The following is a 12,991-nucleotide window of genomic DNA, read 5'->3' as shown; positions in this document are numbered from 1 at the left end:
ACACTGTGTGCATTAGATTCAAATCTGCATTTGTGAGTTTACACTACCTCTGCTTGTACCAATAATGACAAATAAAACACACTCTTACACACATGCATACCCACACGTAGAAGTGATTGTTAAATATTGAGCATGGCTTGCTTCCCTGATGCTGACTCAAAAAGGAACTACTAAATGACATTATACGACCGTTAGAAATGTTGAGAGAAACCATTTGGTGAATGTAAGGAGTAGTTGAGGATGATGTATGGGCGATGGTGACACAAAGGTGGGACAGATGTGTGTAATTACACGGGCAATCTTTTTCTTCCAGCCTTGTCTGAACTGTAAGAATGAGAATTATGTATAGTAGCACAAGGTCCATCCACACCCGGGTCAGCCTCAGAATGCTTACCTGCAAACCGCAAGTATTTTGGACACTGGAATGTTTTAACAGGGACGTAGGACAACTATCATTTCATAAAGAAAACGCAATGCCGAGCAAGTGTGGATTCCTGGCTAAAGCTACTTCCGTTTCTTGATAAAACAAAATTAAAAGTTATCACCCACTCACTCACGTACACAGAACCGTTCTTAAGGTTCGGTTGGGGGGGGGCGCAGAAAGAGAAAGCCCTTACCTAGCTATTCACCCAAGGCAATGCTTACTAGAATTTAACTTCTTTGAATCAACTACATTAAATTATCATTAGGTACCTCCCATATCCCCAACTGTTCCACCCAGCTATCCCAAACACCCCCAAGGAACCTAGGTATTATAATGTCATTGTTTTCTACGCCTCATAGCTGAGGCTGTTGAGTACCACCTCCATGGGGACAAAATGAACACCCCAGGTACACTTTCTGTAAGCACCCCTTTTTCTCCTCCGCAATCGAGTGGCGTCTTGATGCTCAAGCCTCTATCTAGATCTCCAGGTCATCGGGCCGAGGTCGGCTGCTGGCGCGGCTGCTGGCGCGGCTTGAAGGGCGCTGGTCCACAATGGCTAGGGGCTGGAGTTCATGACCAGCGGCAATCTTTTTGGCATTCTGGTTGTCATCGGGGAAGTCAAAAGGCTGGGCGTGGGAGTTGGAGATGGTGCTTCCGGCCTGGCCCATGCGATTTTGCTCCGCGCTGTAATTAGCCCAGTTTTGCTCGCTCGCTTGCTTGTTGTAATTGCGGCAGGAGGAATTGTTTCTGTCACCGGTAACCAGCTTGTACCCGGGAGGAGACATAGGCGAGAGGGGAGCTGTTGGTGAGGAGCAGCCATTGAAGTAAGCATATTTTGGAGAGCCACAGTCTTTTGAGGGGTTCAGCGGGCCAGTGGTGGCATGGTAAGGATCGCTCCTTCCCTTCACGCGATCTTTAACGCCCTTGAAGAAGACGTAGAAGAGCTCAATGATATTCAAAGCGAGAGACACCAAGGACACCACCAGCATGAAGATGATGAAGATGGTTTTCTCTGTGGGCCGTGAGAGGAAGCAGTCCACCTGATGGGGGCAGGGATCTCTTTTGCAGGTGTAGACGGCACTCAGGCTGAAGCCGTAGATGTACCACTGGATGAGCAGGAAGGCCACCTCGAAGACAGACTTGAAGAGGATACTGATGATGTAGGTTCTTAGCAGGCCCCCCCTCATCTTCACCTTGCCGTGCTCTTCAATCCCATACTTGAACTTCTTGATTTCGATCTGCTTCAGATGCATGTCCACATTGGCGCCGTCCGTCTGGGCCACTTTGAGCTCCTCCTCTTTTTTGTTCAGCTTCTCTTCCTTTCTCATCACGTAGAACACGTGAGCCAAATACAGGAGCGTGGGCACCGACACGAATATGATCTGCAGGACCCAGAAGCGCACATGAGAGATGGGGAAGGACTTGTCGTAGCAGACATTTTCGCAACCAGGTTGTTGAGTGTTACAGCGAAAGGCTGACTGCTCATCACCCCATGCTGACTCAACCGCTGTCCCCAGCAGCAGGATTCTGAAAATGAAGAGCACGGACAGCCACACCTTCCCGCCAGCGGTGGAGTAGGCTTGGACCTTGTCCAGAAGCTTTCCCAAGGCGCTCCAGTCACCCATGTCTGGGCACCTCCTAAGGGGGAGAAAAAAAAAGTAACTCGGTGATTTATAGAGCCAAAATGGCGCATATATATACTACTTTTTAAAGTGACTACCAAAATAAGGTAGGTTCAATCCAAACCAAACTTCAAGTGCAAACCCGGCTGCATTTCCTTCCTTTCTTTGACGGCCCTCCTGTATTGGCCTAAGTTGGTTTTGAAGCTGTGCTCTTCCTGCCTCTCTGTCTCCTGAAATTCTAGGCATATGCCACAATACTTGGTCTGATTTCTAGCAGGAGGCAGGAGGATTGCTCTGAGTCTAAGGTGATCCTGATACTTTGCCTAATAAAAATCTCCAGACTTATGTCCACATTTCTACTGAGTTCACTTTGTCTCTACACCATTTACCAGCTTGCTAAACAAAAGGGCCACACATCAGAAGTATTTTCTCATCCCAGCAGTGGTAGCCTTGACTTTCATCCCGGCACTCGAGAGGCAGAGGTAGGCAGGCCTTTAAGTTCAAGGCCATGTCTGGTCTACAAAGTGATTTCCAGAACAGCCAGGGATACTTAAAGAAATCCTGACTATTTTCTCAAGAAAAAAAAAAAAAGCAGCTTTTTCTAGCTTTTAGTGAGCTTTGGGCTTGGAGCCAAGCTTATGCCTATAATTTCTGCATTCAGCAGAAAGAAGACACAGGAGAATCACTACATTTGAGGCCAACCTGGATTCCAGGCCAGCCAGGGCTACAAAGTTATGCCCATCTAAGAAAATAAAGCAGAGATAGATGGCTTAGTGGGTAAAGGCTCTTGCCACCAAGCCTGACAACCCAGGTTGAGCCCAGGGCTCACACACAGGAGAAAACCTTTCAAATTGTTGGGATAAAGGAAACAGCTTCCTGCCTACCCAGAAGATTCATGATCCTCAGACCCAAGCCATCCTGATGGTCACACACAGGCTGAGGGCAGAGGAAAGTCTCTCTGAGGTTAGGAAGATATAGATACACAGTTTACTCAACAAGGGGGAAAGCCAGGGACAAAGCAACAAGTAGCAGTCACAGAGACAGTCAAAGGTTCAACAATGCACTGCCAAACACTCCCGAGGGAGGGAGAGGTGGGGTTGTGAGCCTCTCGGGGCTCCCTGGGTACCTTTGATGATGACCAGACTCCTGCCAAAACCGGAAGAGTAAGATGTGGGTGGGCAGGGCCACGCAAACAATATTTTCTAAACAGCCATAAACAAAAGGATCTTTCCTTCTACTCTGGAAGGTCATTGCAGACTGTGAAATGACAACTCAGAAAGCAAAGTCAGTGCAGTGTAACCAAAGGAAGGGGCTGGCAGGGTCCAAAGTTAAAAAGCCACGGGAAGGCTTGAAGTGGAGGGGGTCATTTCATCGTGATAGACAGTACAATGGCGTGAGAACATCAAAGTAAAGGCCTCTAATTTAGCAGAGATACTAGACTAGAACTGAAGGGTAGTCCACAGGGGTCAAACAAACAACAGAATCTTTGGAACCATCTCCAGACAGTTCTTTGTGATGACGTGTAAATTGGCCCCGCTTGTGTTTGTAAAGAATTATAACACATTCTGCCAGGGTCTTCTGCTTTTGCTCAGATCTCCGATCGTTGCGGGGAGGGGTGGCGAAAACCAAGTGATCGGATGGTTGCACACACCTCATCAGGGTGCGGCCGTCATCGATCAAGACAAGCAGCTCAGAGGCAGACTGGGCACCGTACAAGCTTTTATCTCGTCAGCACCTCCTCGTCCTTCAAAGTGAGGGATGCTTCTGGAAGGTCATTATGAAACTCTTTATATTCTGGACCCAGCAACTTCACTTCTGTCTAATTCTGCGATTCCTCAAAAGTATCCCCAGTGCCAGGGCATGTGAACTAGGTCACCAGTCAGTTCTCTGGGTAATAGTTTTTTGTGTGTGTTTTTTTAATTGCACCAGCAGTTTAATTGCAAAGCTGTCCTTTCTGTAAGCACCCACGCACTAGTCATTTGCATTAATGAGTTGGAGCCTTTCATCTGAATAAGATATGAATTATCCAATTTGGGCACTCTAGCTCCTGTGACATGTAGATACCTGTTATTACCACTATCATAGACACCATCAAATAGTGCCTAATGTGACGCTGGTTCATCCTGTGACTCCAAACTTAGTTACCTCTCTGCTTTTTGTTGTTCATGGTTACCAGTCAACAGTTCTACTCACTGGCTGTTCTAGACCTTGTTTAATATTTTCACTTTTCCAGATCTTAAAGATCTTCCAGATCAAAAAATTACTTTGGTTCTTCATAGGGTCTTGCTATGCACTCTTGACTAGCTTCCAGCTTACTTACTGTGTATATTTAGTGCAGGCTAGCTTGGAACTTACAGCACACTTCCCTCCTTAGCGCCCCCCCCCCACAACGTAATTATACTATGGTCTCGGTTAATGGTTTGTGCAGAATTCTCAGACACAGGTTCTCTTTTCAATTTTTTTTCCCCTTTGAGTCAGGGTCTCTCTTATATAGCCCAGGTTATCCTCAAAATCAGCACACATAGGATGGCCTTGGAAAACTCTTTTTTTGATGTTGTTTTGTTTTGTTTTTTGAGACAGGGTTTCTCTGTGTAGTTTGAGCCTGTCCTGGAACTTGCTCTGTAGACCAGACTGGCCTTGAACTCAAAAAGAATGGCCTGCCTCTGCCTCCTGAGTGCCGGGCAGTGGTGGAGCATGCCTTTGATCTCAGCACTTAGGAGGCAGGACTGGTGGATCTCTGTGAGTTCAAGTCAGCCTGGTCTCCAGAGGGAGTTCCAAGACAGACTCCGAAGCTACAAAAAAGCCCTGTTGAAAAAATTAAAACCAACCAAACCAAGCCAAACAAAACAAACAAAAAGATGGCCTTCGTCCGCCTGCCTATAGCTCTGCTGTAATTACAAGCCCAAATGAGCACTCAATTTAGCTCAATCTCCAGCCCTTAATAGTAGATTCTTGATGGAGAACAGGTCAGTCATTCTTCTAGTACATTCTGTAATGTATCCCATACTAGATCACCAAGGCTAGATCACTCAAAGCCCCAACCATCCAGTGTGACCTTCCTGAGGGCCCACTTGGTCTCTTTGCAGCTGCTGTAGAACCTCACCATTCACACAACAGTGTTGGCTGACATACATGCCTGGCACTCGGGATCGGAATGAATCTGAACTTCTGGTAGGCAAGGCCAGGGAAATCAGCCTTTGTTTTGTTCATTACTATTTATGTCCCAGGTAGCTCTAAAGTAAAGTTTTGTAGGCAAGCAAACAGTGGCTCCTCAAAAGCTTGGGTGTCTTCCCGACTGGCAGAACATCTGGGAAGGAGAGAAGGCCAGAGTGTCTAAATATTTAGTCCGAGATACAGAACATTCAGGGACGCAGCGCTCTGCCACCTGTGAACTGAGGTTACCCTTGGACCTTCTGGTTCTGTCACTCCCTGCTACTAGCAGGGATCACAAGAATGGAACTGTTTAACCTAAAAAGACTTTAGGTTTTAAATAAAACTAGCCGGCTGTTCCTTTCCCTGGATTCTTAACAAATCGCCCTGAAGAAGCTGCAGTCAAACCTCATGCTGTTGGTATCACAGTAACATTGCCACTAGGATAACTGACTGCTAATTGTACAGATTGTCTCATAGACAACTATAGTGATGAGTAAGAAATAAAATTACTGATAACTATAGTGAGCTTTAATAGCATCATTTGAAAAGGGGTCTGAGGTAGCCCAGTCCTTTGTACCCGAGGATAACCTTGAGCACTTGATCCTTTTGCTTAACTTTAGGTTATAGGCATTTACCAACATGCCCAGCTGGTAACCTTCTTTTTTCGGCGATTTCACTAGGTTGACTTCAACCCAGAGACCTGCCCGGCTGTCTCAGAAGTGCTGGAACTAAAGGTCTGGGCCACCACAACTATCTAGCAATCACCTCAGAAAGAGTGAAAGTGAATTCAGATGAAGTTTCTTTAATATTTTAAAACACACAAGGTAATGTCTATGGAAGTTCTTGATAAGTCACTTAATGGGCAATTTAACGGAGGAGGTTATTGCTCTGTGTGTGTTCCTGTCTGCCACCGCTCCCACCGCCCTCTTAAACTAGAGTCTGGAGAGATAGCCTGGGTGGTTACCTTCCCAGCCTTCCAAGCGCTGAGATTACCCCAGCTCCTTTGTGGGTTTTTGTTTCTCTGTGTAGCACAGGCTGTCCTTGAACTCTGCCTGCCTCTGCCTCCCAAACACTGAAATTAAAGATGTGTGTCATCATGATCAACATAATATGCTAAGTCCAAAAAAACTGCATTCCCCTAAAAACTCTAGGGAAACCTGCCCCTTAGACAAATATGCTCAATTTTTACTTCCCTTCTTCACTTCCAGCCACAACCAGATGGATTTTTTGGCTGTTTGTTTTTGGCAACTTTAAGTCAACACATATAATATACCAGAATTGAATGTGCACATAAGCTTTATCGTCAAGATGAAATCAGGCTATGGCTACTTCCTCTCCCCATCCCAGCATTTAGCCTGACTCACCTCTCTTTAGTTTTCCTGCTGCTCCTCCTGCCAAAATATTTGCATCTCAGCTCTGCATACATGCATCTTCATTTCATTTCAGTTCTCGTTAGTGAACTTTCCTGAGCAGGAACTATGGAAGAGTCCTTTCCCAGGTCCCGGAATTTCCTGCTTCTCCTGTCCTACTTTTTTTTCTATCTAAACAGCTTTCCTCTATGCCACGTAACATACATTTGATTACTGTCAGGATCCTCTAGATGAGAACCCTGTAAGGGAATTCGGGAGGACTCTCATCTGGCATTTAGGAAGCAGAGACAGATGGCTCCACCAATTGAAGGTCAGAGTGAGGTCTATTAAAGGGAGACTATGAGCAAAGATCTTTTTTAAAAAGCCAGAGGGCCTGGAGAAAACGATTCAGCAGTGAAGAGAGCTTATTGCCCTTGCAGAGGACATGGGTTTCATTCCCAATGTGCCTATGGCTTCAGTTCCAGAGCATTTATGCCCTCTTTGGTGCTGGGGGCATCAGGGACACACCATGCATGCATTCACAGATTCAGGCAAAAAAACTCTGTACACCTAAAGCAAGGGTTATTGCTTTGTGTCCTGCCCCCCAAAGCAGTGTCTAAAATCTCAAATGACAATTTTGCTCCAAAACTGATGTTTGTTGAAACAATGTGTTTCAATCATTCAAGTCACTTAAATTGTTTTTTCTTTTTGAGACAGAGTTTCTCTGTGTAACCCTTGTCCTGGAACTCTGTAGACCAGGCTGGCCTCAATGTCAGAAACACCCCTCAACCCAGTGACTGTCTCCCGACTGCTGAAATTAAACGTGTGCACCACCGCACCCAACTTCAGCTGCTTAAATTTATGAGATGATACCTCAGTAGGTGGTAAAGACTCCCCCAAGAAATGCCTGTCTCCCCAGTTCTGAGTGTTCTAATGGATAGTAACACACAATTTCTAGGTAACCAAGGACAAAAAGTCACAAAAGCAGTCTGCTTGAAATGTTTACTTTAAGAATAACAAATGTGGGATATGATTCTGAATTGGGGGGCAGAGCTGCTGATGTTAACCAGTTAATGTAATACCTCTACATAGCCTGATTCCACACAGGCAAGTGATCTGAATCCAGCACACCAAAGAACACATCTCCAGATCAGACAAAACTCAACCTTTGCAGCCTTACACCAGGAGTGTATGCTTAGCTCTATGAAAACTGTTCTATGTAAACGTCATTGTCACAAATTCTGACACAGCTTGCCTCAATTCTTTCCTTTCTAAGGGGTCCCTTAATACTCCCAGTCTCACGGGTGTTGGTGAAAAACAACAGGCAGCTTTTTGGTCCTGCTTACACACCCTCATCTGAACAGATCAAACTCCACAGAATGAGATAAACTATGGTTAAGGGACCCTACCCCAAAGGTAGATGGTGAACCAAGAGACAATCTCTTCCTTCATCCTGCAACCACTCAGTTCCTCTGCCAAACGTTGCTCAGTCAATTTTAGAGATGAGGGGAGGAAGCGCAGATCAAAGTCATATTCAACTGTCATCCAAATAACTTTAAAAGCTATCACTTTTTGTTACATCCTCTGCCTCCACTCACCACTTCCAAAGATAGCTTACTAAACAATCCTGCTACTCTGTGACTATGTAAACACAGGTTAGGATGCCCAAGTATATTAAGGACAGTCAGTCTATCTGCCTCAATAAGCACTCCATGAGATAATGCATGCCTTCCATGCTTTTAGTTACCACCATGATAAAATATAGGTCTTTCAAAAGAACTTCAAATGTCTCATGCCTTCTGACTTTGGTAGCCTTTTCTATAGCAAAACAGTAACTAAAACTGTTCAAACATAATTTCTAAATATTGTAGCTAGCTAGAAAAATTGAGACATGAAGTTTAGGCAAGTTACCTCAACAACTAGCCATGGCTTGAATTTTGACAAAAGGAATTTTGCTCACACATCTCTACACAGTAAATTAACAATCACGTAAAGCAGAGAATCTGTAACCAGTTATCCCAAAGATTGAAAACGCATTGTGTTAGGCTTGGAAGTATCTCTACTGGTTGTGGACGTTAACGGCGCACACTGGATGATTACATTTTTCTCTCCTGAGCTGAACAGGATGCGTCCCAACACATCACAAGTCAAGGGTTAGAACAGGAAAGGTGGAGTCTCAGGGATTAATCAGTGGGTGACTTTCCTATCATTCCTTTCCCTAGGGGCACATAAATATTTTCTACAGTTCACACGGGGAGCTACACCTCTGCATACGGTAATAAAGAAAGGCACAGTGTCTGCCATCCCTTCTCTCTGTGGAGGGATTGGAGCCGTCTAAGTGACAAACGCTGCTCCCTATCCGGAAGGAAACGCAGCCTTCCTTTGCCTGTTGCTGGCTTTAGAACCAAACTTCCCATGGAAGGTCATGGGATAAGAAGCCCGACTGCCAAGGATGAGGCGATGGGGCAGGAGTGACATTGAAGAGCCTCAAAGGGACATTACAAAACGTGGTATGCGTTAAGACGGTGGGAGATCGAAGCACGACCACCGGGAGCAGCAGGCAAAGGACGGTGGCTTTCACACACTGGGGAGATAGTCCAGTAATTCAGAATTCCGTACGTCGCCACGACAGAACCTACAGTCTGGAATTGTGCTCATTTTCACTCAACTTGGCCTGAGCAGAATCAACTCATTTGCCCCCAGAGGTATTCCAGGTCCTCATTAGCATATTTTATTTCACAGACTTTCTTTTTCTGCAGACCCCCCCCAATTAACATTAGGCTTCCTCAAGGGACACTGCTGGCCGTCCAAGGTTGCCCAGTGGTCTTTTGGACTGGTACGATCACTAATATTTTGATTGGGGAACAAAGGAAATTAAACCCACCTCCAAACACAGCCCCGTAGGTTTTTAGGTCTCGATTCTGCTCTGCCCACCCGAAACCCAGCACCGGGAGGGAAGGGAAACTCGCCTCCGCTCGCGGGCAGGGGAGCGCGCGCCCCAGGCTCCGCCAGACGTGCCCGGCGAGCGTTGGGTGGACCCGAGGGCGCGAACGGGAGATCTCTGCTCGGAACTCAAGGTTTGAATTTCCCAATCCTGAGCGGATTTGCCTCAGCACACGTCAGTAGCCGTGGCACGGTTTCTCGAAGGGTCTTCTTTGCCCCTCCTCCTTCTGCCCCGCCTCGTTCTTAGGGAATTTCAAGAGTTTCCATGAGTGTTACAAGTGCATTTACCAGCACGGGGACTCCCTAGGTGTTCAGGGGCCCTTGCCAGGGGCTGCACTCAAGCTACCCGACGAGTTTAGGGAGAAGAGGGTGAGAAAGGGCAGCGCTGAGGGGGAGACTGACAACTTTGATGAAGTCCGATCTCTTGCTCTTTGACCGGCGGGCAGCGAGCCCCGTCTTCCCCTCCCCCCTTCGGGGGCAGAGGTCTGGACCGCGAAGCCCGGAGGCTGCGGGGAGCGAGAGCTGAGCTCAAGATGCTACGATGGCAGGAGGCCCCTGCGCAACCGGCCTCCCCAAAGCTTTCATTTCTGTTCCACTCTCAGCCTCATCTGGCACAAAAAAAAAAAAAAAAAAAAAAAAAAAGCACTTCAATACAGACTCAGCTTGAATTATTTCGGTCTGGATTTAGGCGGGAGACAGAAGAACTCGGGGACAAAGTGCTTTACAGAATGTGTTACCAATAATAATAATAATAAAAGACGGATCCCTTTTAAACTGCACATTAACATCGTCTTTGCCTAGTGCTTAGCGCCCTGGTAGCGCTAACTCAAAACTGTCCCAACAGCTCCAAAGTCGCTACAGGTCTCCCTGCAAGCGGGCGGGCGGGAGCGCGGCGCGGGGAGGCGAGCGCGGGGGGGCAGCTCTCTCTAAAGTGCGGCTTCAAAAACGCCTTTTCCCTATTCCTTCTAGGAGCTCGTGCTTTAGCAGTTGATTTTGGAAAAGCATACTGGCACACACACACACAGTCTCTTAAAACGCCCGTTCCTCCTCGAACGGAGGCTCCGTAAGTTACCATCACCCATTCAAGATTTCTCATGCCCGGAGTTGCCAGCGTGGTGGAGTGAAAAGCTGGCTGTGCGTGCTAAAGGGTTCATTCCGAAGCATGGCTTGGACAAAGTAACTACTGTTGGTCTAAAAGCCCTAACGGCAGCACCCTGATCTACAGATCTTCTGGCTTCACCCTGAAAAGTCTAAGAAGGAACCACGTGGAAGTCAAGTAGCCGCTGCGTCTCAACAAAGCGCCCCGTCACAAAAGGGATCTGCCTTTTCAAGGCTACGGAACGGCGGCCAGTGTTTCCACATGAAAAAAAAAAAAAAAAAAGCACGCAATCTACAACACTTATAGGAAGCACGCTAAGCAAACTCGACTGAAAAGTCCAACCCAAGCCCCCCTTCAACAGCCCCCCCTCCCAGCTCCCGCAAGACCTACCCCATTCGTGACTACAGAAAAATAAAATTAGGCTCCACAACAAAGAGCCAAATTCAGTAACTTGGCTCTTCACTCTACTTGGAAAAGTTTGAGGCTTTTACCTGTTGCATTGTCGGGAAAACTTTTGGAAACGACTAAAATGTAAATCAGCACGTGGAAACTAACGGCACTTTGAAGTCCCTCATTCTACTTATAGTATCCTAAGTCAAAGGTGACAACGCACTTATAAACCACAATAGGAGAGTTTTCCTTACAGAAAAAAAGACGCTAGTAGGTAAAGTGGGTTGTTCAAAACTTACTCTTTCGCTATTTAATGAAAGCGAAGCCGGCGCGCCAAAGTGATGAGGCTCCTTGGAGGCTGAAGTCAAAGAAAAGGAGGGCTCAGGCTCGCAGACCTGTCTATTTAAAGTTTAAAAGTCTGCTGCTGTTTGGTACTTTCCTCACGCCTTCCCCCAATGAAAGAAAAGTGCTGATACCTCGTAAAAGCGCTTTTCTAACTTGGAGCACAGCGCTTTTAAAAGTTTCAAGCCACTGACTCAACTGGAAGGAGGGGCTAGGAGAAAGGGGAGGGAGGAAGAAAAGGCGGGGAGGAGGTGGGGAGAAGGCTGGTGAGCGTGGGGCTGAGCAGGCACCAGAAGCAGCCGGGGTCAAGATAAAGGTGTAGCTTGAACGCGCTAAAGAGAAAAGAAAAAAGGAAAGAAAACAACCCTAGATATACGTCCGCCATCACGTGCCTGTGATTCCTCACAGATTAAAAACTGTTGAGTCTAGTGCTTGCTTCACCAGATGACCAGGGACAGCGAGAATATGTACGTTTTATGTTACATTTTCTAACCTAAAAAAAAAAAAAAAAAGAAATCAGAAAGTACAATAAATAAAAATGGGGGAGACCACGTTAACCAGTGCGGGCTTGTTCTGGGTTGCCCAAACTGTGTGAAGCTTGAGGTGGGTGTGAGTGATCTTTCTCATGACCTAATTCTCTTGCTCTTAAAATGGACAATTAACAAAGCAAAGAAATGGTGGGCATGGGAAAGACATTGCACAACCAGATGTGTGTAGTGTCTACCCCTTCAGCCTCTGGACTTCGTTAGGTATTTCTATGTATTCTTTCAATTAAGCGCAAGAAGAGACGTGTTATAATATATCATGTATATAATTTTTGACTGAAATGTTGATAGTGACCTCTACCAGATCTCCAAGGAAGTGAAAATTTATATCTCAGGCCAATTCATGCCAACAATTTAACATTTAAATCTGCAATGAGATGTCAGAGTTCTTTTTTTTTTTTTTTTTTTTTTTTACAACTGCAGACTAGAATTGGCCAGACACATTATGCTGGCATAAAGTGCCTCTGAAACCTTCATCCCCTCTTTCAGTCCCTTCGATGCCCAGCTTGGTGACTGCCTCTCCACAAGCTCTCTCCTCAGACCTGATGGTGTTTCTGAAGGTCTAAGTCATGTGGCCTCATTCCTAAGGTGAACAGCTTCTTTGAGGGCTCCCAGACGACCTCTGAGAGGTCTTGTGGTAGGAAGATTGCCATAAACAGGTTTCATTGGTGTTGGGCAGGGAAACCTCTGGGCCTCTGTAAAGACTTCCATCTGATCGTGCTAAACTTTTCACACAAATACAGCAGACCCAAGAAGGATGGCAAAGATTTCCTGGGAAATACTTTCCCTAAGCATCCTCTCACTGCAGTGACTAAGGACTGTTGGAAATCTCACTGTTTGAGACACCGACATGCTCTCTTACTTTGATTATCCCATTCTTACTAAGGTTTGCTTGCGTCTCTTTAAGTTCAAGAAGGGAAAAAACGTTGTAGAAGCAGAAACCATAATCTGACTTTCAAGCCTCCATGCTCAGCAACCTAAAATTAGTTTTTTTTCCCTTAACATCATTTATTTAGTGTGTGTGTGTGTGTGTGTGTGTGTGTGTAGTTAAAGGACAACATGAGAAAGTTGGCTCGATTTTTCCATCTCAGAGCTGAGCTCACATTGTAAGAACAGGCAGCCAA

General features: G+C 46.1%; 1 protein-coding gene across 1 annotated transcript; it reads right to left on the bottom strand.

Moving 5' to 3' along the window:
• Nucleotides 1-754: 754 nt before the first annotated feature.
• Nucleotides 755-11,459, bottom strand: Gja1 (gap junction protein alpha 1). Its single transcript, NM_001281616.1, has 2 exons — nucleotides 11,280-11,459; nucleotides 755-2,062 (listed from the first exon to the last, which is right to left on the bottom strand). Exon 2 carries the CDS (start codon nucleotides 2,047-2,049, stop codon nucleotides 901-903), a length of 1,149 nt encoding a protein of 382 aa, NP_001268545.1. The 5' UTR covers nucleotides 2,050-2,062; nucleotides 11,280-11,459; the 3' UTR covers nucleotides 755-900.
• Nucleotides 11,460-12,991: the final 1,532 nt, after the last annotated feature.

The sequence above is a fragment of the Mesocricetus auratus genome, unplaced genomic scaffold, assembly GCF_017639785.1.
Source record: "Mesocricetus auratus isolate SY011 unplaced genomic scaffold, BCM_Maur_2.0 Super-Scaffold_100018, whole genome shotgun sequence".
Classification (NCBI taxonomy): Eukaryota; Metazoa; Chordata; class Mammalia; order Rodentia; family Cricetidae; genus Mesocricetus; species Mesocricetus auratus.
This window is presented reverse-complemented; position numbering and strand designations above follow the sequence as displayed.